We start from the raw sequence: 25,016 nt of genomic DNA, 5'->3' as shown, positions 1-25,016 counted from the left end.
CTTTTTTCAACAATTGAAACCATTCCAAAGTTGATTCACGTGGAGCACCTGCATTTATGAGACAGGGTCAGTGATAAAAACAGTGCAAAGAATGGCAGGATCCTCCAGAACTGGGCAGCTCTACAATCTGTTTTGTTACAAGACTGGTCTTCACACAGATGTATGGAGCTTTACTCAAAGTATGTATAGTAGAAAGAGGGTTGTAGAGGCCTGGATAAAGATGGGAAGTAGAGGGTAAGCATATTTTGAAAAGTAATCTTTTATTCAAATTTTGCTTCACAGTTGTAGTAAACCCAACTTACAGGCTGTGCGAAATAGGTCACAAACCTCGTAATAACAGTGACTGAGTCCCACATTGTTTTAATTCAAAGGGCTAGCAGAGGCAAATAGATTTTACTAAAGATATTCTTGGCTCAGCTTTGGTAGCTAGCAGGAAACCACTTATCAAAGATGCATGTGCAGTGTGGTACATAAAAATACAAACAACAATATAGTTAAAGAAAAATGTTTCAAACCAAGTTTGAGTAGGAGAGAGGTCACACAAGTTAATAAAATGAATAAGGGTTTCAAACTAAATTATAGCACCAAGAAAATAACCTCACTGGAATCGACATAACAAAGGCTTTCAAGACATCTTCATTTAATTCCAAATGTGACCTAAGCACCAAGTAAGAATGACCCTCTACTACATGTGACCAGAAAAGAACTATGGGTCTGTTCTAGTCAAAGTTTATATGTTTGCACTTTTTACATTGATCTGGAGGGGTAACCCTAGAGGCTGTATTAAAGATGGGCATCAACACATACAGTACACTGTTATGACGGCCCTCAGAGTATCTAATGAAAGTGGCATAAAGAGGGATGAAGGCACTTCCCACAGATAAAACCTGATGTAATGATGTTGCACACAAGTTGGAAATTCAATGGGTGTTTGCATTTGTCGAGGAACTCATTGAGCTCAATTTGAGTCAAACCGTTATTCTGTATCTGGCAATTTGTGATTAGAGCGATTCCAAAGGGGATGATGGACGGAGCGCTTGAACAAATCAAGCACTCGCCCCCAGTCAACTGATCTGGGTTTAATCCATCATCATTCTTTAGCTCACTCCACCACCCCAGTTCAGACATGGCCATATGCAAATCAGTCTGACCCTGTGCCTCATGGGAACATTCCAGCCCGAACTGCCAAGCCACGTCTTCCCTGGACCGGAAACAAGCATTCTGGGACCGGTTTTGGGTTCATAACCCTCCTCAGCCAGGCTATCTTGGATCCAGTGGCGAAGTGAGCAAGGGACCCAAGTCTGGGCATACCCTGCCAACTTAGGGCGAACAAAGCGATACCAAAGGGGATGATGGACGGAGCGCTTGAACAAACCAAGCACTCACCCCCAGTCAACTGATCTGGGTTTAATCCATCATCATTCTTTAGCTCACTCCACCACCCCAGTTCAGACATATGCAAATCAGTCTGACCCTGTGCCTCATGGGAACAGTCCAGCCCGAACTGCCAAGCCATGTCTTCCCTGGACTGGAAACAAGCATCCTGGGACCGGTTTCAGGTTCATAACCCTCCTCAGCCAGGCTATCTTGAATCCAGTGGCAAAGTGAGCAAGGGACCCACGTCTGGGCATACCCTGCCAACTTAGGGCGAACAAAGCGATACCAAAGGGGATGATGGACGGAGCGCTTGAACAAATCAAGCACTCACCCCCAGTCAACTGATCTGGGTTTAATCCATCATCATTCGATGGATTTAGGCCCAGATCTCTGTACTGGGGTGAATGTATGACATTGTTCTGCATTCTGTCCATCAACTGTTGTTTTTGAATTTGTCACCCCGAGTGGGACGGGTATGCTCAGACGTGAGTCCCGTGCTCTCCATGCCACTGGAATCAAGCTATCCTGGCTGAAGAGGGGTGAAACCCCGAAACCCATCCTAGGATGTTGGTTCCTGTCCAGTTAGGACTTGGCTTGGCAGTTCGGGCTGGACTGTTCCCATGAGGCACAGACTGATTTCCATATGGCTGGGTTCAAATTGGAATGGCATGGTGAGCAAAAAAACGATGGATTTAGGCCCAGATCTCTGTACTGGGGTGAATGTATGACATTGTTCTGCATTCTGTCCATCAACTGTTTTTTTGAATTTGTGATTAGAGTCATAAACCTCTGGATCCACACTTCTCTCAGTGGCTTTTAAGGAATTGAAAAGCTCTAAAAACATAAGCCTGTTTTTGAGGTTCTTTGGTGGAAAAATGCTCTCAGGCCGCTTAGTCTTCTAGAATCCACAAAGAAGGAAAAAGCAAACAATTCCACAAAAATGCACTTTTAAAATTGAACTTTTTATTACAAACTGGACTTTCTCATAGCTTCTTTAAGTTTTTTTCTGGACTGTCCCAAGTTAACCAAGCAAGTTTGAAAATAATTATTGAGGGTTTCTGCAAACCCAATATAGAGGTTCTTGGAGTCTTCACATTAGCACACCTGTAAACTGGTGAGTATCCAACTGATCAGCAGTTCCCTCTGGCCAGAAGATGTTCTCAGCCAAAAAGCACTCAGGTTTTCCGAAGGAAGATTCTCAGCCTGGCCAAAAAACACTGTCCACAGCTTAAAATTACCAACACGCTCCTGCAGGTCTATTCCTAAAGTTCTGGGTGTAACGATAATAACGTCCCTGCACTAGATACCCCTAAAGCAAACCTAACACATCCTGTTCTAACCAAGGGCCTTCTGGATGAGGAGATATCACTGAGATCTTCCAAAGCCAAATTCAACATGGTTGAAGGCTTTACTGGCCAGAAGAAGCTTTCCTCAAACCCTACCCCTCTCATTGTTTACCAAGTAAAACCCTCTCAAAGAAATTCCAATGGCCTCGAACTACCTCACCTTGAAATTCCACAGATAATGAAGCCAGTGATAATGGAAGGACTCAACAGTTGATTTTGAATAGGACGTACTGATAACTGGGCATTTGCACCAATTAGCCAGAGTCAGCAAGAGGCAGGCAAATCACTAATAGCTCCTCCCACTCATCTCCTGACCGATTCATCCCCAGTCTGGGAGCAGTAATTATAGTGTCAATTCCCTCTGGTTTTAAAAAAAAAAGTACCAAACCATTCTTCACTAATATCTCAAAAAGTATAAGAAATAATTAATCCTAAAATCATCAGATCTGAGTGTTTTGGTCTATGCACATGCATTAAACGTCAACTTGGTATCTGCCACTAGGGTCAAGACAAGAATTCAGGGTCAATCTATACTTTTCCTTACAATACTGCAGCAGTCGCAACAGGGCTATCATGCACAACATATAAGCAAACTCAAAAAAATTATCCCACCCAAGAACAACACTTTTTGGACTGGACAGGCAGTTTACCATATATTAATTATCAGCATTTGACACCTTTCAATAGTAAATTGCTGACCTACAAAATGTCAAGCTCGCCATGGTTTAAAAATGCTGTTACTGGGAGACAGATCACAGAAGATAAGGATTAATCAAGAGGTATAAAAAGCAATAACACCAGGAAGTGGGATGGGTAGGTAAGAGAACGAGTTATGAGGGATTCATATAGTTAAATTTTAAGCAGTCATGTGACGGTGCCTACATTTCTCGCTAGAACGTCTAAACAAGAACATACTGCTTTCTACAAACTGTCTTCTGAGGGTAGCATAGGCTACACATAAAACACTAATTCATGTATGGATCATATTACGAGCATCAAGCACTGTAACAAGACTATCTGCATGATGTCCCACTTAAAGAACAAATTTAGCTGTGACAGAGGAGGGCCACACAAGAATGTGTCCAGTTTTACTGTACTGTTTGCGATCCGTAGTTCTGGTCAGAACCACTTAAAAAACATAAATGCATACCTACCCTTCTGAGAGCTAATTATAATGTGCAGGAAAAGAAAAATATTCTCTCCATAATCGATTTTGAACAATTGTAATTTTTTCAATAGTTACAATTTGTAACAGATGGCATTATATTAAAGTATACAATTAAAGAATAGTTATGAAATGCCGGGAAATATTAAACTTGATAATTCTGGGAAAACTAAATTTGTGGCAATCCTATATTCACTGTTAGTGTAATAATTGTTAAGGAGGACTTTTTAAAGTTTATGCAGACTTAGTTTAGAAACAAAATTTAGCAAAAAACGTTTTCGGCAACTGATGGCTAACTGAAATATCTCTAACGTAGACAAATACTTGAGTTATCAAATCAGAGAAAATGAAGAACAAACAAGATTCCAGATCAAGCTTTTCCAAAATGAGCCCATAAGTTTTCATGCAGGTGAAAGTACGTATATTTAATAAAACCGTTCCATCAGGTGTGCAGGTAAGTAAGCAATCGATCTTGTCTAATAGCATCACCTATTTGTTAATTTATGCACTTAACATCTGAATTACGCCTTACGAGCTGTAGAAGATGAGGTTATGAGGATGGTCAGTTTAGATTGAGGGTGGAGAGAGGGAGATTTATGGTTAGCACTCTGGCGTTTTCAAAGAAAAGACACTAATGCATTTACGGCTCCAAGCAAAAAAAAAAAATGTAGAAAATAACACTCACATGAATCCATTTTCTCGCTCACACTTGGCCAGAGTATTCTTAACAAGTGAACCCAGTTTCCTAAAGAACAGGTGTCCAGAGGGTTTTGCTGTAGTTCCTGGTCCTTTGGTCTCGCCGTATTCTTTGCATAGTGCTTCTGCTTTATTGTAAACTACATAATAAGACATTTTGCATAAGTATAAAATAAAATAGCTCTCCAAACACTATCTCAGCAATATGTGATTGTAAAATAATACACCATCATAAATAAAAAAATAAAGATGCACTATTTGGTAACATATAGGAGAATGAGAAATCCATAGTCTCGTGCCTATGTGTCAAGACCACCATGATGAGTAGGTGCCTCCACAATACTGCAGTATTTGCAACAAATGAGAATACTTGTACAATGTGCCAGAAACATGCCACTTAATATCAATGCAGCTATGCACTGGATAGCAAACATTTTAATACACAACCACATGTAGCTTTAAACTTCCATTAATGGACACGAATAATATTAACTTATTTGTAGTGCTCGTAACCTTCTAATGCTTAACCTATGAAAACATTACCAACATACATATGCCAAAAATAGAGTTGGTTTTACCTATGGACATAAGATGGCTCCCGCGGTACAGGGGAGGATCCATTGTCTCCAACCAAGGTCTTTTAGCAAACCATACAACGTTCTTGGCCTGCTAGATTGTTACATCACAGTTGGTGGGTATCTCAGGAGTAAAGCACAACATTTTTATAGGGATTCCCTTGATTTTGTGTTACGTCATTGGCCAGGGCCAATGAAAGTGCACCTGCCACAGATTTCTTGACTAAGGTAAAAGTAACTGCTGTTTATTATCATGAACAGTCAGTTGAGTAAGACAGTGGGACGCAAAATGCAGGAGAGCCTCCAGCAAACCCTCTGTCCTCTCCCCACTTTGGCTGCCACAGTTCATTCTCAGTATCCCTGTACTCTCCATTTCTCTATGGGCCTTGGTGTCTTAAGCTACAGGGAATTTCCATTTAGTTATTCTAATGTGTCTGTCTTGCAGAGATGTTAACTCTCCCTTGTGCAGTGGTCGAGATCCTTTCAAAGAGTATATATGCAGAATGTTGGGACCACAGAACTTGGGAGAAGCAGATTGTGTTCATTTCACTGTGCGCGAGCTGACTTTTCACAAAGTGGCTACATTTAACAAGAAGTGGCCCAATTGTTGAAGTTTGAGGAATTTACATTAAATAAACTAACCCTTTGTTTCCACATACAGGAGGACCCATCTATATTCTGTGGGTTACTTTAATAAAAATCATATTTCTGGATCTTATAGACAGTGTTGAAAACCCTGAAAATTGAAAATATGCTAAAACTAAAAAAAAACACATAACCAAGTTTTTGGCAAAAAACGAATACTAAGGAGTTATATATTTAAATTGCAAGTATCTTTTATAATTCATTTTCGTACACAGGTGTTCAGATTTAGAATATAGAAAAATAATCTCAAAGTAAAACCCCAATGGGAAATAGTCTCAGCAGGCTTTTTGCCTTTTGCTGTAGTATATTTTGGAGGATGGGGAAATGAAGCGTGCCGTACATTAATAATGTTAACACATGAGTTGGCACATTTTCTCTGCTCCATTAGCTTCTGTTATTTTTACCTCTAAAATCACAATACCTACAAAAGGTTAAATATGTACTGATCAGGTTATTTCAAGTAATTACCATTTGCACACAGGACTAAGTGACTCAATACTGTTGTACACTGAAGTTTTTCTTATAATTTTATTCTTACACACGTATATGGAACGATCATAAAACCTTTGCCACAAATAACAGCAAAAAAAAACTATCAAACCGGCAAGTACACTGTAGAGCCCAAGACCAGAGCTAGAATAAAATATTAATATTTAAGCATGGGTACTGCAGCACAGCAATGATGCACTGTGGTTCTCCTCTACACCATGTGCAGTGTAGCTTGCAGTGCAAATCGTGCTTCAGAGAAGCCATAGAAGAGTCTGATCTAGGCTTAAGCAAAACCAGTACCAGAGACCTCAGAAAAGTCCAAGATTCTCATTTACAGATTCCGGATTATACAGATTTAGAGTACACAACAAAAACAAAAAAAATGGGATTTGTGAAACTTCTTTGAAAACATATACAATTATGTAGTTTGCCCATAGAAAACTCACCTTAATTAATGGATAGGCAAAACCAGTAATGAGTTGGGATATCTGTGGTCTCCTGCCTAGGATGCTTTAGGTACATCATTGCTGGACAGGAATATTGCCTGCATGGTATACTGGCTTGAGTGGCAAGAGGGACCTGACCCCACATAAAACTTGTATCTTCATATTTTGCTGGCCTAGCTAGCATGTTAATCTAGAGTGTGCGCCGAGTCCTAGGTCTGTCCTTGGTAAAGCTAAGGCCCAGAACCTGTTCTGTGATCTGGAAGAGGCAACCCAACATACTCTTTGTTATGATATGGACTTCTGTCCTTGTCCTGGATTGTTTATATGAAGTAGTAGTGGCAGCGTATTAATTTTTGTGGATTAATAGTTTTCAGCAGACATTAATCTTTGTTCCTGGTGGCAGTGGGGTCTCAGAACCCACTCAAAAATTCTGCCTATATGTAACACTGAGACACTTGTGCTGACATTCAATGGGTGTGATGGGTGTGGGTATGCATGGTTGATGTGTGGTAGCAAAACTCCGTGTGGGAATGATGGGCCGATAGGATCGATTTTGGATAGCTCATGCTTTAGCATGGCACAAAGTGGAGAGTGAGTTCAGCTCCCAGGAAGTAGAAATACATTCCTGTGGCTGGAGATCGGAGGCCCAGACATTGAAGTGATGGAAGATGGATACAGAATTGCCCTTACACATTTTATGAGGGCCTTTCTAGCAAGGGACTGGCGACTTCATTTTCCAGAGCGCTGCCATTTAATGAAAGGTAGGGAGAAAGGGTTGAGTCGATAGATTTTGTTGTTCGGTGTGAGGAAGTTTGAAGGCCTTTTGTTTTTCCCCCGATTGCTTCTTCAGAAAGCTGATTACAGCCATGTGCGGTCTTCACATTGTCAATATTTTGGATATGCCTGCATGGAGCCAGTATCATCACTACCTGCTGTCAGGACCATCCCTTTGCAGAAAGGCTGTGTCAACTGAAACCGGTTTTGGAACTTTAGACAGTGGATCTACACCTTCAGAATAATGAGTATGAAGGTAGGACCTAAAGCATCCCACTTGATTTCACTTTCAAGCTGCTTCATTGGTGAAGGTGGAAAGAGCTCTGCAGAGTACTTGAACAGCTGCTGTGAGACTATGGTTGGTGTCTGCATGGCAGGCAGTCTTCCAGATTAAGGGACATCAATTTTAAGTCTAAACAACCTGCTGGAGAAGTTGAGCGTCAGTCTAGCACCTAGAAGCCTAGCCATGTTCCTGGAGTATCAATCACCCAGAAGCATCTGCCTCTGGTAGTGTAACCGGCAATGACTATGACATGAAAGGTCACCCAGTTTTCCAATGCAGTTCATGGGCAAAATGCGTGAAGAAAACCTGCGGCTCAAACTAGCCAGGTGCTGTTAGGAATCCCAGCAGCATAGCTGAAAGGACTGGTGGTACTGGTGCTTTTTGTGCGACATACCCAGAGAAGATGACTATTATCACCGTAGGGGACAGCCTGTCCCCTTGCCTGGAGATTGCAACTGCCAGGAACAAAGTACCTGTTGGACTTGGCCCTTTTCCAGGGTCATCCCTGAACTTTTTGCCTTCCTCCTATATTTTTTCTGACCGGTTGTTGGCTGTTTTATGACTCTGGGCACTTTACCACTGCTGATCAGTGCTAAAGTGCATATGCTCTCCCTATTGTAAATTGATGTATGAATTAGTGATTCCCTGATTGGTTGGTTTGGTTTGGTTTACCTATAAGACCCGAGTACAGTGCACCAGGAGTGCCCAGGGCTGGTAATCCAAATACTGCTGGTGGGCTTGCAGCACTGGTTGTGCCATCCATAGAAGCAGCCTGTAAAAGTGTGTCTAAGGCCTGCCATTGCAGAGCCTGCATGCAGTCTGGTGCTGTCATGCTGACTGGGCAAGTGCACCCACTTGCCAGTCACTAAACCTTCCTTTTTCTTCATATCAGACACCCCTATGGTAGGCCCAAGGGCAGGGTGCATTGTAAGTATAAGGTAGGACATAACCTGGTGTGTGTGACATGTTCTAATAGTGAATTACAGCCATTTTCGTTTTTCACTATTGCAAGGCTACCTGTTCTCAATAGGCCAGAATGAGCAGTTCGATAATTACAGCTTATAATCCTAACTGGCTCAGGGAACATGGTAGAAATTCGAATTTAGTATGCCTGAACTCAGGATGATAAAATACATATTTTAGTGAAGTTGATTTTAACATTCTGTGTTTGAAAATACCACTTAGAAAGTAGATATTTTCTTGTCTAACCATTCAAACCTGCCTCTGCTAGGCTGTGTATTCCTTGTCTGGAGTTTGAGTGACAGGGGCTGGGGAATTCCAGGGGGGCTGGGGAATTCCAGGAGACAGAGTGAGGCAGCCCAGTGGTGAATAGAGAGATCTGCATCTAGATGGGAGGGAGGAGTTGTACCTGGGACCTGAATAGGGCTGTGCCTTCCCTCCACAATGCTGGCTCCACCTCCTGTGGTGCGTCTGATGTCTCTGCCCTGGACTCTGAAAGGAAAGAAGGAGCCATGTAAACAAAGTGATCCAGAACTGACCAGAACTGGTTTGAACTAGGCAAAGGCCTCTCTGCCTTCAGAGAACAAAGGAAAACTTAGTATAAATAATGGGACCCCAACCCAAGAACTTTAGATCACTTTGGGAAACAAGAAGAAACCTTTGCTGAGGAGAGGAACCAAGAAGAAACGGAGGAGAGACTATCCCTGAAACTGGGGGAATGGCCTGCAGGGGTTGCCTACTGCCAAAGAGAGGAGAAAGGAACTTTGTGTGTACTTTTGCTCAACTTGTAAGGGATCTCCAAGGGCTTGGAAAAGAGCTTGCCTCCTGCTGAAGTCTCAGGGACAATAGACTTCAACGACCAGCTCCCCAGAGTTCTTTGGAAGTGCCTGCTGCTGTGTTTGGGCCTTCTGAGGGACTGCGTGTCACAAGGAGCTGGAAGCGAGACTCACGGAGAAGAAGCGTGTCGCCGTCACAGCCGCAACACTGAACAAGGGTGTCGCCGCTGTAGCTGTCGCAATGCACCGCATCACGAGAAGCGCCCCACAACACCGAAGAAGCGTGTCGCCGTCGCAGCCAACGTAGCTGACGCATTGCACCGCATCAAGAGAAGAGTCTCGCATCGAGGAAGAATCGTGTCGCCGTCGCAGCCGTCGCATCTTGGATGACGCCGCTGTAGCTGTCGCATTGCACCGCTTCTAGCATAGCGCCTCACATCCACGGAGAGAAAACAGTGGTCCTAGACAAACCTAACTATATCTATAACCTTGCTAAACTCAATGAACCTTGGTGGCCCACTATTTATGACTACGCAAAATTTGTGTTTTCCCCCGTTTTTTTATGTGCTTTTAGACTATGTACTTTTGTCTGTATAAATTGAATGTATTACAGATACTAATTAGATATAGTTAGGTTTGTCTAGGACCACTGTTTTCTTTATCGATCGATACCCAGGTCCTTTTGACAATTTCTGCTGGGTTACCCCATTTATTATAATGGTCGCATCCACGGAGAAGCGTGCCGCCATCGGAGCTGCTGCCGTCGCACCTCTGAACAAGGGTGTTGCATCGAGCGGAAGCGTCTTGCATCGCTGGAGAAGAGTGTCGCCGCCAAAGCCGCTGTCGTCGCATCACTGGACAAGGGTGCCGCCGCTGTAGCTGATGCATCGAGCAGAGATCTCTCGCAACATCGGAGAAGCAAGCCGCATCAGGAAGATCTTCACGTCTTTATTTCTTTGCACCAAACTTTCATCGCATCAACATCGTTGCAACACTTTTGTTGCCCTGCGAGTCGCATCTAAAGGTACATGGACTTAAAGTGTCGCATTTAAGAACTAAATAGACTTAAGCTAACTACTACCATCTTAAAGTAACAGTATTGTGGATTTTTGTCGTTAATGGTCTTGTGGTAAATCTATATAAAGAATACTTATTTTTGATATAAAACTTGTGTGGTGTCCATCTGTAGTGTTGTCACTTGATTATTGTATGTGTTCACAAATGCTTTAGACACTGCCTCTGAGATAAGCCTGTCTGTTCGTGCCAAGCTACCAAGGGGGTGAGCAGGGGTTATTTTAGGAGTGTACCCCCTTACCCTGACTAGAGACGAGGGTCCCTATTTGTCACAAGTGCATACCTGTGCCAACTAGAGACCCCCAAGTCTAACAGTACCCATCTACCCAGCCTGTCACACTGTTCATCCGAGTGGATCCAGCAAAGAGTGAGGCCACTGCCTGCGGTCCGGCACCACTTCTAAGGACACCATTAAATCCCTTGTGAATAGCTAACATGGAGTCTGGAAACAAAACACTGAGACTGGATCTTGAACTGTAAAGACCAGCCTGCTCTTAGAGAAATATAATGTTGACATTGTGAACATCACCCAAATTGGCCTACAGGTTACAGAAACATGCAAAACTCCCAGTGAACAAGCGCACGTGCCTGCTGTTACCCATGTCCTGTTATCCTCCTTAGATTTTACAGACCTTGAGATCCCCATTGGACCCAGTATGAGAACAAGAAAGGTGGTGGGATGCCTAGTGGGTAACCATAATTGGGAACAATGAACCGTGTAATAATACCCATTGGTATCTGTAGCATTATTTTATTTTGCAGTAATATTAAAGTATTTCTCCTTAAGACAGCCTTTGGCTGGACAGTGAATTATTGCGTCTATTGGCTGATTGTTGCATTCTTAGTCTGTGCTTCCCACACTACATGGAGAGACAAGTGCAGAAGGGGTGTACCAGCTCCAGTTTGTAAAGTCATAGTAGAGCCACAGTAAGACGGACACAAGGGCCAAACAACTGCAATCCCAGTTGCCCTTCTCTGGACCCTGGACAAGGACAACACTTAATTAATTAGTAAATAGCAACTTACTCTATATAAAACAGTTTAAATTGAAAACAGAATGAGGATATCTGCAAGGAAATCAGGTTGTTTAATAATTACAGCTAAGCTTACAAATATAAGAGACAACATTTTGCTTCCATGCTCAGAAAAAAAGTAGTTGTTTAATTTCTAAACAGGTAGAATACTTACACCATGAAGTGATACTTAGAGTTTCCAACATTTCTTGTACAGACCTGCAACATTTAGGTCAACCACCTCTGAAGTGGCAATTATTTATCTTTAAACTTATTGAGATACTGGTCCCATACTACAATATAAGATTTCACCAATGAGTCCTACAACTGTATTCTTTCCATTACAGACCTTTTCCAAATAATAAGAGCAGCAACCTTTTTCAATCCTTCCCAGTAACAAGTTCATAAATATGTGTGTCCTCTCAGCTGCAACTTATTTTCTTATATACCAAAGCGATGAAGAGGAAGAACAAGACTCAATGTAATGTTTTACGGCTCTCTCAGTGCCTTTCGCTGAACTATTCGATACCAAATGAAATGATGGACGGAGCGCTTGAGCAAATCAAACACTCACCCCCAGTCAACTGATCTGGGTTTAATCCATCATCATTCTTTAGCTCACTCCACCACCCCAGTTTAGACCTGGCCACATGCAAATCAGTCTGACCCTGTGCCTCATGGGAACAGTCCAGCCCGAACTACCAAGCCATGTCTTCCCTGGACCGGAAACAAGCATCCTGGGACCGGTTTCGGGTTCATAACCCTCATCAGCCAGGCTATCTTGAATCCAGTGGCAAAGTGAGCAAGGGATTAACGTCTGGGCATACCCTGCCAACTTAGGGCGAACAAAGCGATACCAAAGGGGATGATGGACGGAGCGCTTGAGCAAAACAAACACTACCCCCAGTCAACTGATCTGGGTTTAATCCATCATCATTCTTTAGCTCACTCCACCACCCCAGTTCAGACATGGCCATATGCAAATCAGTCTGACCCTGTGCCTCATGGGAACAGTCCAGCCCGAACTACCAAGCCATGTCTTCCCTGGACCGGAAACAAGCATCCTGGGACCGTGCTCTCCATGCCACTGGAATCAAGCTATCCTGGCTGAAGAGGGGTGAAACCGGTCCTAGGATGCTTGTTTCCAGTCCAGGGAGGACCTGGCCTGGCAGTTCGGGCTGGATTGTTCCCATAGGGCACAGGGTCAAGACTGATTTGCATATGGCTGGGTCCAAACTGGAATGGCATGGTGAGCAAAAAAACAATGGATTTAGGCCCAGATCTCTGTACTGGGGTGAATGTATGACATTGTTCTGCATTCTGTCCATCAACAGTTCTTTTTGCATTTCGCTCAACTATTAACATGAAAATGTGTGGTGTCTAATAATTTATTTATTTATTTATTTCTGTGTTTTATAGAGCGCAAACTTGACCCGTTAGGGTATCAGAGTGCTTTACAGGAAAACACAGCATTGCATAGACAGGCTTAGAATCACCAGGTAGCGGATCGAGTAGGGGGGGCAGGATACATACGAGAGAGAGGGCACGTATTTACAGATTACATTCACAATTATTCAAGACGAGACAACATATTTACAGGTTACATTTACAATTACTCAAGATAAGTTCCCAGAGTTCTTGGTGGGGTGATTAGGTAATCCGAAGGGAGGCAGTAGGCAGCCATAGATCAGGGCCATAGTGGTGGTTGAGGCAAAGGTTAAATGAGAAATGTACCCATCAGGAAGGTTTTGGCATCCTTTCTGAAGCGAGCCAGAGAGGGGATTCTTCTGATGGCAGGTGGGAGAGAGTTCCATATTCTTGGAGTAGCCCCGGAGAAGGCCCGAGTTTTTTTCCTCCGAAAGCGTGCAGGTTGGAGCAATAGGTCTCTGGTCGACCGGGAATTTCTGATTCCTCTGGAAATCACAAGTTTCTGTGCAAGGTATGCAGGGGAGTTAGAATATAAAGCCTTGTGTGTGATGCATGCTAGTTTGAGCTGTATTCTTGCTTCAAGGGGAAGCCAGATCAGAGCTTTCAGGTGTGGGGAAATATGGTCGAATTTCCTTGTGCCGGTAAGTAGTCTGGCGGCCGCATTGAGGCAGGCTTTTAAAGGTGCAAGGGAGATCTTGTGTAAACCCGAGAGGGTGGAACAGCCGTATTCCAGTCTAGTGATTACAAGTGCTTGGACTGCCATTTTTCGGTCGGGAGCATCGAGGAAGGGTTTCAATTTCATAAGGTAGCGCAGGTGGAATCTGGCTGATTTGGCCATCGAATTGAAGTGGTCCCGCATGTTCAGGTTGCTGTCAAGGGTGATTCCCAGGGATTTGTCCGAATCCATGATTGTCGGTGGGCAATTTAAGGCTGTGATAGCTTTAATCCATGATTGAATCTCAGGGTTGGTATTGGGAGGGGAGATAAGGAGAAATTCTGTTTTCTATGTGTTGAATTTGAGTTGATTGGATGTGAGCCATTGGACAGTGAGTTTCAGAGCTTCATTGAGGGAGAGAATCTAATCAAGAGATGAGGTTTTGATGTATATCTGACTGTCATCAGCGTACATATGGTAGGAGATGTTAGCAGTGCGTAGTACTTCGGTGAGCGGTTCTAGGTAAAGGTTGAAGAGGGTGGGGTATAGGGTTGATCCTTGAGGGACTCCAACCGTGACCGGGGATGGTGCCGATAGGTTGCTGTTGATTAGGAATCTCTGTGATCGGTTTTGGAGGAAGGACCTGAACCATTCAAGAACAGTGCCCTCCAATCCCATCCTGAGTTTAAGGCGTTCAAGTAGTTTTTCATGGTTGAACGTGTCGAAGGCCGAGGATAGGTCCAGGAAGATTAGAAGACAGGTTTTGCCTTGGTCAAGGGCTTGGAGGGCATCATCAATGATGTGGAGCGTGGTGGTTTCAGTGCTGTGCCCAGGTCGAAATCCGGATCGGAAGTCAGAGAGTAGGTGGAAGTTGATGATGTGTTGACTTAGCTGCTGTTGCACACACTTCTCCAGAACTTTGGCTAGGAGGGGGATGTTGGATATGGGTCGGAAGCTGTCAGGGGAGGCTGGATCCAGCTACGGCTTTTTCAGAATAGGGAGGACTTGGCCAGCTTTTAGCGAGTCAGGGATCATTCCCTGCCGGAGAGAGGCGTTAATTATTGCAGTCCAGCTTGGAATAATGGATTGGGCAACGGCAGCAAGGCAGTTGGATGGAAGCGGGTCATTAAAATGGTTATTCGGATTTAGGGTAGATAGGATTTTGGATACTGAGTCTTCATCACAGACTTTGAAGTCAGTCCAGTGAGCATGATTTTTGGGTGGAGCCTGTGGGGGCGTTGCGGTAGGAGGCGGCGGATCAGGAAGGGGTTGCAGGTATGTGATGGAGCCGAGTTAGTTCCCAAGGGCTGAGATTTTGTCAGCAAATAAACAGGAGAATTCCTCTGAGGATATAAGAGGATTGGGGGTTTCTTTCAATGTTTTGGCCAGTTTATTAGATTGGTGTTTGACCAGTTCGAAGAGCTTGTGGGGTCTGTTCTTGGCCTTCTCTAGTTCAGTTCTGAAGAATTCTTTTTTAGAATGGAGTATGTTCCTGTTGTAGACATTTCTGGCCTGGCAGAGGAGTTTTAGATGAGCGGCAGGGGGGTGCTGCCTACAGGTTCTTTCCGCTTGCCAGAGGGCTCTCCTCTCATTGTTGAGGGATCCCGTGAACCAGGGGTTTCTGTTTTTGATTTGGGTTCTTTTCAGTTTTAGTGGGGCTAGATCATCTAGGATGTTCAATATAGTCGCAGAGTAGTGATCGTTTAGGCCACTGGCTGTTGTGATATGCGAAGGGGTGTGGGAGAGGTCGGATTTGCAGCGAGTCTCAAGTTCCCTGCAGTCCAGGTTCTTGATGTCTCTGATCCAGCGTTTGGGAATCACCGGTTGTGGTGCCCTTGTCTTGTGGGTGCCAGGTAGAAGGAAGGTGATGGCGTGGTGGTCAGACCAGTCACAAGGGTTTATGGAGATAAGTTTGACTGTTGATTCTTTGGAGATGATCCAGACAAGAGTGGCGTCTTTTGAATAAGTCGGGAGAGAGCAGGCTTGGGTCAGGGCTTGATCGGCCAAGAGGTCTTTGATGGCGTTGACATGTGGAACCTTGGGATCGTTCCAGTGCAAATTAAAATCACCAAGGAAAATACCATTAGCGTTGGTGGAAATCTTAGCTGTGATGATTTCCATGAGGTGGTCGGGGAAGGAATCGATCATGCCCAGGGAGTGATAAAAGATGTGCAGGTTCCACAGTTGGGTGGAGTTGCTGCAGATAGCGAGGTATTTGCAGGTTTCGGAGGTATCCGCCAGAAGTTCCGTGACAAGGAGGTTAGAGTGGTAGATGCAGGCGATGCCTCCTCCTTCCTTGTTGGATTGCCTGTCCAGACTTGTGATGTTGTAGTTGGGAGGGACTAGGAAGTCCAGACATGGAGATGAGGATTCATTGACCCAAGATTCAGTTAGGATTGCTAGGTCGAGATTTTTGTAAAGGATGAGATCAGCAATATCAGCGGCATGCTTAGCTGCCGATCGGCAGTTGATTAAGAGGCCAGACATTGTAGAGTCGGAGGGAGTTTCGGGAGTCTGGGCGGACAGGTGAACAGGCGCTAGATTACTTTTTACCACAATTCTGTTGCGGAGGATAGCTGGTCTGTTGGGGTTGATAGTGACCGCGCAGATGGCCTGTTCAGCATTCACGTCACGAAGAAAGGGGTAGCTGGGGCAGAGTTGTAGTCCCGGAGGATGGAAAGGATTTCCGTTTCAGTGAGGTCTAGTGGACTTGGAGTGGCAAGGGTAGAGTTATAGGAGAGGACAAGAGCAAGGGATTCTTCCTCTGAGAGGTGATGTGGTTCCTTGCAGGCGAAGATGTCTCAAGGATACTGGAAGAGGTTGTTTAGGGAACTCTGTGATAAGTGGGGGGGGGGGTGGGAGTTTGGCAGGGGCATGAAGTTGGTGAAGGAGAGTTCAGCGAGGTGAAGAGGTTCATAAGATCCAGGATGGAAATATGAATGCTCTGGGTTAGTTTGACAGCTCTGGAATGCAGAGATTCGATGTCCATGTGAGATGGAGGCGCTGGAGGGCAGGGGGGCAGTGGCTCAGGAGCAGTTCTATTGGCATGGATAGGTGAGAGGGTGGAAGGGCTAGTTCGACCTGTGTAGTAGGTCATTGGAGGCGTATCATTCTCACAGTAAAGGTGGGGAGCTAGTGGGTGGGGGAGCTAAGGGTCTCGGGGCGTTGCTGCTGGCAAGGCCAGGAGATGTGGTAGAGGGGTTAGGGTGAACTATGAAGGAACCCCTTTGCAGGTTAAAAAGAGGGTAGGGAGGGCAAGCACTACCTGTATCGTAGGTCTTTGGGGGCGTACCAGTGACAAGGTCGACTTGGGGGGCTAGTAGGGAGGCGAACAAAGGTCTAGGGGTGATCCTGGTGGCGGGGCCGGGAGATATGCTGGAGTGGTTGGGATAGTCTGTATTGGAGGATCTTAGAGGGGTTAGTGAGTGGTTAGATACGCTGGATGGGCTGGACGAAGGCTCATCGGGGCGGGAGTAAGTTACCCTGCCAGTCTCGTGCATGTGGTTTCTGAGGAGGGTAAAAAGGTCTGCAAATTTATTCAGGTTATTGGTTGAGGCTTGGATCAAGACAATGCCGCTTTTGTAAAGAGTGATGGTGGGGTCAGCTCGCAGGGTTGGGGAGGGTGCTATTGATAGCTTAGTGCTGTGTGGAATGTTTTTTATTGCACGAACATTGAGGAGGTGAGCAAAGGTTTTGCGCCAGGAAGAGGTTCTTCTAGAGTAGAAAATGAGGTCATTAATGACTGTGCCGTTGTCCGTGCTGTAACGCAGGTCAGAGATCAGTGTCTCAGGGTGACTTTTCAGGGTGAAGTGCTTAAAGGTTTTTGCGGCAGTTTTGGAGAGGTTGTGGGGGTAAACCAGAGTGTAAGAATTTTCCCCGGTAGCGGACAGGCCAGGACTTGCCATGCTGGCTCGGGTGGGGTAATCAATGAGCGATAAGGGACAGTTACGCAGCAGAATGGACTGCCCACCTTGCGAGAACCAGAATTGTAGAGTGGCAGTACCACCGGAGAGCGCACTATTTGAGTAAGAGCCTGGTTGGCAGCTCGCGAGAGGATAGCTGGTGGGGATGAGGGTAATTGGTTGGCAGCTCTCGAGGAATAGCTAGTGAGGACCTCCAAGAGTCAATGCTTATTTAGAAAAAGAGAAATTTAATTAAAAGCGTCTCTGAATTAAGACTGGAGTCCTGATGACCTGGATGACAGGATCCTCCACATGAGAAAAAGCCAACAACAAAATAGCTGAGTAAACAAAAGAGTAAAAGCAAGGTAGTCACCAGCAAGTTGGAGCACAGGAACTCACTCTATGCTGGGATCGCCAAGCAGCTCACTAGAAGACGACAAACCATACAGAACTCTGCAGCCAGACTCATCCACAACATCCCACATACAACTCACATCACCTACAAATTCAGTAGCTCCATTGGCTCCCGACAGACAAATATGCTAATTTCAAACATGTCTCACACACATTCGGTTAGTGGGATCACAGAGAGGTTGGCGATGTGAGGTGATTCTGTTTTTTGCTCGAGGTGCATTGTTTATAAGTAAGTTTAGGTCTCTCTTCAAATATTAGGCATATTAGATCTTAGAGTGGTTCAGCTAAGCGCATCTTTTTATTTATTTCAGCGACCCCTGACGAAGAACCAAAGAGGTTCGAAATGCATTGGGTGATATGTAAAGTCTGATAATGAAAAATGACTGACAGCACACGCTTATGTTAAGCCTGGATTGGTCACAAAAAGCGTTTTGAAAATGCGAATAAAGTATTCAATGGCACCCATCTGTCTCCGGATTGATTGCAATTAACAACAGAGACTACGGGATTAATATGATAAATGGATGGTTTCATATGGATTATTTGGTTTAGAGTGAATATTCAACGTTTAGAAAAGTTCTTCTGAGAGTTTTCTCCGTTAAAGCTGTGCAGCGGCACCTCTCTTTCAGAATTCACACACATTCAAGGCATTATACAACTTAGGCCCCACCTACCTGAACTGTTGCATCTCCTTCCATCAACCACCCAGACAACACTGCTCCGCAGGACTCCAACTCACACAAATAAACAGACCCAGATCAGGAGGATAGGCGTTCTCTTACATTGCTCCTAAGGCATGGAACAGCCTCCCACTCTACATCATAACCTCCTTTTACAGTCCTGAGAATTCTTAAAGAAACTGAAGAATTGGATTTTCTATTAACCAACCTACGATAGGCAGGGGTTAGGAGCGAACACACCTGCTCAGCACCAAGATACCCTCACAGGTGATAGTGCGCTTTACAAATACACATAACATAACCCTGCGGATCAGAATTACCAGGTTCAATTACAGGTTTTGTCCTCCAAAACAGGACACATGCAGATTTCTATGTAGTTGTACCAAAGTCTGCAGTACCTTCTGGAATCATCCCGCTAGTATATTTCACAGGCTTGAGCTTATCACCAGGTGCATTAAACTCCGCACCACCTAAAATTGCAGTCCCTGCACAAGCAGGGGCTTGCAAAGGGTTCAGAATTACCAGACCTTTGTAATCAGGGCCCAAGGATTATCTTACCTTTTCACACATCCTCTGAATTTTGGCTCATTTTTTTTGTTTAATAAATGACGACAAATTTAACTTTTTGTGTTATTGATCCCTGAAGGTTGGATTTATCTACTTTTTGGACTTATTGAAAGTCGGATATTTATGAAAATTTAGAACCACAGAATATTAATACAGTGTACTTGCTTTTATTTAAATTACTGTATGTACAGTCCCCAGCCTAAAGCACCCACAACAGAGGCACAAATAGATGGGAGGTTTCTGCACTTGTCAGCCCAAATGAAAGTGTGATCAAGGAAGACAAAAGTCTGCACCTCAGCTAAAGAACCCCTTCACCTTGCACAACAGCATCTACAGTTCCATCCCTTAAGCCTACTATTTACCAAAGGGCTGTTTTTCATTAAGTCTAATCAGCAGCACCTTGCTAACAAAGTCTTTATTGAATTTCTAAAGGGGGCCTAGTCACCATTCACCACACTTCATTGTCTAGAACACCACCCTCCAAACATGGAAATGCAGGCAATACACTTTCAACTGTCTGGGGAAGCTGTCCTCGCCCTCCACCTGTGCCATGCCAAACCAGACACATCAAAGTAGATCCCACTTTGCTTTTTGTAATGACTACTTTGAGCAAATCTGGAGGATGAACATCAGAAAACATTTGTTTTAGCATTTTTAATGTTTAAGTTCATTACCCATCTATTTTCTTACCTTGCTATGATCTTGAGGTGACTCTTCCTTTGAGCACAGTGTAGGCTCTCAATATATCCCTACATATACGCCCGGCCATTACGTTTTGCTTTAAATCCTTGGGCTCTTCAGCTGACCTGGCTGGAGGGTCGGTCTAGCAGTAGCCTAGCAGCAGGCTATTTGCGTGGATCTGGTGCCCATCACAAATACCGAATATAGCACTATTTTCACATGTAAATACTCCTGCTTCTTTTTACAGTCCTGCATTCTCAAACTGCATGCTAACTAAAAATAAATCTTCTATGGCCATAAAATCTGGCATGAAAAATTAAGGGAGGGATAGGCGCACACACACCTGCACAGCACCAGCATACTCTCTCGCGGGTGATATTGAGGTTTACAAATACACATAAATTAAAAACAAAATACCTAAAGGTTCGCAAAAACAAAAAAGTCACCACACAATACATAAAAATGCAGGCAGTAGCCGGTCCAGAAAATAACCGGGTGAGCGAACTGGTATAAAATCTAGTCAAAGAAATACAAAATGTGTTAATAGAGAACAAAATTACCAGTTTCCTTGACATGAGCTCACGCTTAATAACTTTGACAAAGAAATATCAAAACAAGAGACTGCCAGTAAGTAGTGTTGACAAAGTACTGGACCAGACATCAAACATATTATAGCAAGGCAATAAGTAGTAACACATGCTGAATTATATTTAATTGTAAAGCATCTCAATATTTTGATTAATTCTACACATCTGAATTGCAATATTTATTTCAGGAAAGGGTAGCACTCAGTTTTGTTTTTCAACACGTACATTTTTCTGCCTCCTGCAGGGAACGGATTGCCTCTCCACATTTATCACTAGTGAGCAAAGTCTGTCCATGGTAGCAGTATGCCTAAGTGAGAAAAATAATACAGTCAAACGATATCCTTGTAATCAATTAAACACAAGTACAGCTACATATTTCTTGGTTTGCTTTGACATCGTTTTTAACAAAACAATTCAACTACACACCACACATGAAGCATAACTGACTGGAATAAATGGCGTCAGAAAGTAAAAGTGGGGCGCCTAAATAGTCCAGGCACTCACTAGCTGTTATCTTATTGATCTTGGTTGCGGACTCCAATTCTAGCCTGGTGTTGGCAGCAATATCAAGAAACAAATAGTGGAAATAAGGCCTCTTATAGTACAGAATGTCAATACTAGAACTATAACATGTAACACTGTCCTTTAACTTGCCAAACACATGCAAATCCCATCTTGCTACACATCCCTACCAAACGGTTTATTGCTTCTTATGCAGAAAAAGATCAACCAGTGATACAGTTAAAAAAACAATATGTATCTAACAACATAATATACTTGTGGAAAAGTGTACTCTGTCCAATAATTGGAAATGTTTTTCAGCTACATTTGAACATATCACATACTAATTGTTATTCCTAATCATGTACTGTCAGAAGAGTAAACCGGACTTGTTGAGAATGGCTCCAGCCTTCTGTAGTGAGGACAGTCAGATACTATTGGGTGCATTCAGACATGCCTATGATTTGCCCCTTATGGTACTCACCCAGGCCTATGCTCATGCACCATTTGGAACAATAAATGCAGCACACTTTCTTAAGATGCTATCCAGGTTGTCTTGCTGCCCTACATGTGTTTTGGTACAGTGTCCATCTTTATATCTTTCCATGATCTAAAGCTTGCCGATTCCACCAGTGCAGCCATTGGCTACCTAGGTAGGCACTTAACATAGCTCAGTACATGGGAGCCATGTTGTTGTCCAGGCAGAATCTGTTCTTCGGAGTGCATCAGAGTCAGATAACATATGTTCACTTTTCAAGTCATCTGTGACTCGTCAGCTTCGTTGTCATTCTCACATATGTGGAGATCATTTAAAAAACGCCAATATAAAAGAAAGCTGCACACAAGAACTGGCGCTTCTTCTGTGTGTAAAGATTCCAAGAGCTTGTGTTATCCTATTCCTGCTGTTGCTAATGTCTTAACCTCTTTTACTGATCAAATCTCAGGAGCCTTGTCCTGTTTAGTGCACTGGAAATTTGTTTGTATTTAATCTTTGCTTACGCCACTACCTTCCTGACCTTCTTTAGAAGATTATCCTCGAAGACAATGTCATGTTCTTTGTCAATGTCAAAGATATCCATACTTTAGATGGCTGCTGTTTCTGTGCATTATATTGAATGATATGGTCCGAATAGTTCGGCTGCCCTACATTTTCTGGTTCTGTCGGGGGGGGGGGGGGGGCGGGGGTGGGGGGGGGGGGGGAAGAATCATGGCCCCTGTGCCAGCCGTCGTGGGCCCAGGTCGGAAGAGCGCTGTTCTTTACACAGAGTACCCGTCCCAAGACAATGGAAGGTTTAAAGATTTAAGTTTTCCAACACAGTGCTTCCACTGCTGAGCCTCACAGCGAGGCGAATTAAAAATGTGTTTGCTGGCTGGGCTGTGTGGGAAAACCCGTAGTCGCCGGAACAATAACTCCTGGCAATATGTCATAAATATATATTTAAATACACTATAGCTCAGCTGCTATTTTCCCCTTTTTTTTTACAGTCTCAATTATTGCATAATTTTATGTCTAGGTCTCCGATCGCGGGCTTCCCTCTTGGAACAGGGGCCGTGTGATGCTGTGATTAATTACGGTATAAAAGAGTCCACTCGGTAAAGGGTAGCCGTGTCTAGATGTGAACTTTTAATCTCGGCTGGCCACAATTAAAACAAACTTTGCCGTATAACTCAGCTATCCCCTTTTTGCATATAAAAAACACATATGGCTTGCTGCTATAAATAATTAAGGCTGGAAAACACTGACCCATATAGACATATATATGTTTCAAATAATAGACTGCGGACTGATTTATACGTAATTGTTCTGCTGCGCAGTTATGTGACGGCGGGCGGAAAATGGGCACGCGCGCTGAATGCAACTTATTAGGTGACTGTACTTCTCGCTGGCTTCAAGTTGTTACATGAAATTTGCAGTTTCATATTTTTTTTCCTGGAGGTCCCGTTCTGTCGTGTGAATGGCGATGTCGACCTTGGGGACTCTCAGCAATTACTATGGGGACTCTTTCCTCCTGCACGACAGCGAAGAGCTGGTGCAGTGTAGGTATGCAGCCTCCGCGGCTGCCGCCGCCTTGGGTACCCTGGCTCCCCTGGCTCCCCTGGGCTGGCAGCCGGGCATGGGGGATCACACAGAGTTCACCCCGTGCTGCTTCCAGTCCAAGAGCCCCAAGTATTAATATTTTCAATAGTGTAATCTTCACAATTGACTTCTTTAGATTTCAACCGCGCCTACGCTGCCTGCAAACCGAACTGGATACTTCTTTTACTAGCTGTTTATTTGGGAATGTATGCGGCTCAACACAGCACAGAAGCCTTAAGCCCCTGGCGAGGATGCTGTTTCGTCAAGTCACAACTGTGCATAAGAGATGGCTGGAAACCGAAATATGCAAAAGCACAGCAAGTCAATCTTTCTCAACACACCAAGGATGCAGAATAACCACCTCCCATGCATCAGGCCTGCGCCATGGGCATGTGCGATTCAGCAGTGCCTCGCCTCTCTAAAAAGCACATTCTCAACTAAAAACTACCTTCGGAGCTCTTTGGCCTACAAACTGGCCACATAAATCCCGCTTCCCTCCCCAGGCTCACTGCAGTTCACTATCTACTTGAATTGTTCAATGGACTACCACCCACCTCCTTTTAGTTATGTGGTATTAGGCGGATTCTGTTATGAGGGCTCAAATGTTTCAATGCCTATAAGAGGTGAAATTACCAAGTAATCAACGAGAGATGCACATTTTAAAAGTGCTGTACACAGATATTATTGAATCTACAGCAGGTCCAACTATGGGGGTGACTAAGACACCCGCAGGAACAGCAAACGGGCAGAGCTGGTGTAGTAAATAAACTCAAAACGGCTGGGAAAGGCCACGTTTACCACATAAACAACAAGCATTGGCATAGCCAATAGGTCTCACCTTTGGGACCTTATAAATGTTTAGCCATGCAACAGTTGATGTTGTTGTACCAAGGATATTGTGCTGTATAACTAAATGCTTATAAGGTCCCAAAAGCGAGACCTATTGGCTATGCCAATGCTTGTTATTATATGTTAACAAGTTGCATGATTACTTAACATTGCATGGCAGCAACCTTTAAAACATTTAAGAATTCTTGAGTGGCAGCTCTTTTGTATGCGGAGGATGCTGTTCTGATTACACAGATACCTGCTGGCCTTAAAAATCAGATTGATAACTTTGTGTCGCACATGAGTGGCATCAATTGGGAGATCCACTTTTTCAGATCACATCACATGGCAGTGGGGAAATGCTCATCCAGGATTGGATACATTTTTGTCAACGAAAAGGCACTTAAAAAGGGTTTATAGTTCTCCTTATTTAGGCATCACATTTTATTCTACATGCAATTGGGGACCTTTTTTGAGTAACAAGGTTAATAGATTTTTTAAAGCAAAAGGAGCAGTATTTCAATTTGCCACGAGAATAGGATCTAAGCCTGTTCCTCCATTGCTGGAAATATATAAACACAAGTGCCTCACCTGTTCTGATCCCTGGGGGAACAATTTTGGGCTTTGGCCCAAATGAATGTCTCAAGGTTGGGTAAAATAGGTTTTGTAGGAAAATCTTGGGGCTACCTCCCTGAACCGTACATTACATCAAGAGCAGGAGCTTAATTTTTTTATGGATGACATTCGGCTGCCACTGCGAAGGCTTTGGTGATCCGTTTGGACTAATGAAAGAGCTAGCCCCAATAGGGACTTCATAGAGATTTATCTGAGCTGTGCCTATGGCTACAAGACACCTTGGCTAAATTATTAGGCTGACTGCGAACTTAGGAAGAACAGATTTGTTTATTGTACCGAGGAATATTACTAATAGAGACATAAACTGGGTGAAGAAAAATTACTAGGAGAGGAGGAAGAGTAAGAGAGAGTGTGATGAACTGCTGAAACCTTCGGTCCAGGTCTTTGTAATCATCCACTCTTCCCCCACTTATGGGTCTCATCTTCACTGGGGCAATAATG

At 43.9% G+C, this 25,016-nt stretch overlaps 1 protein-coding gene across 2 annotated transcripts in view; it reads right to left on the bottom strand.

Moving 5' to 3' along the window:
- Positions 1-25,016, bottom strand: part of BROX (BRO1 domain and CAAX motif containing) — a 190,059-nt gene that overhangs the window by 11,759 nt on the left and 153,284 nt on the right. For both annotated transcript variants that reach the window (XM_085612972.1, XM_085612973.1), the window contains 2 exons: positions 20,759-20,840; positions 4,574-4,724 (listed from right to left, as the gene is read on the bottom strand). In XM_085612972.1, the coding sequence (XP_085469098.1) occupies positions 4,574-4,724; positions 20,759-20,840 (233 nt within the window). The remainder of the gene's footprint in view (positions 1-4,573; positions 4,725-20,758; positions 20,841-25,016) is intronic.

This window comes from Triturus cristatus, chromosome 6 (assembly GCF_964204655.1).
Source record: "Triturus cristatus chromosome 6, aTriCri1.1, whole genome shotgun sequence".
In the NCBI taxonomy this organism is placed as follows: Eukaryota; Metazoa; Chordata; class Amphibia; order Caudata; family Salamandridae; genus Triturus; species Triturus cristatus.
Note: the sequence above shows the minus strand (reverse complement) of the source record. Positions and strands in the feature narration are given on the sequence as shown.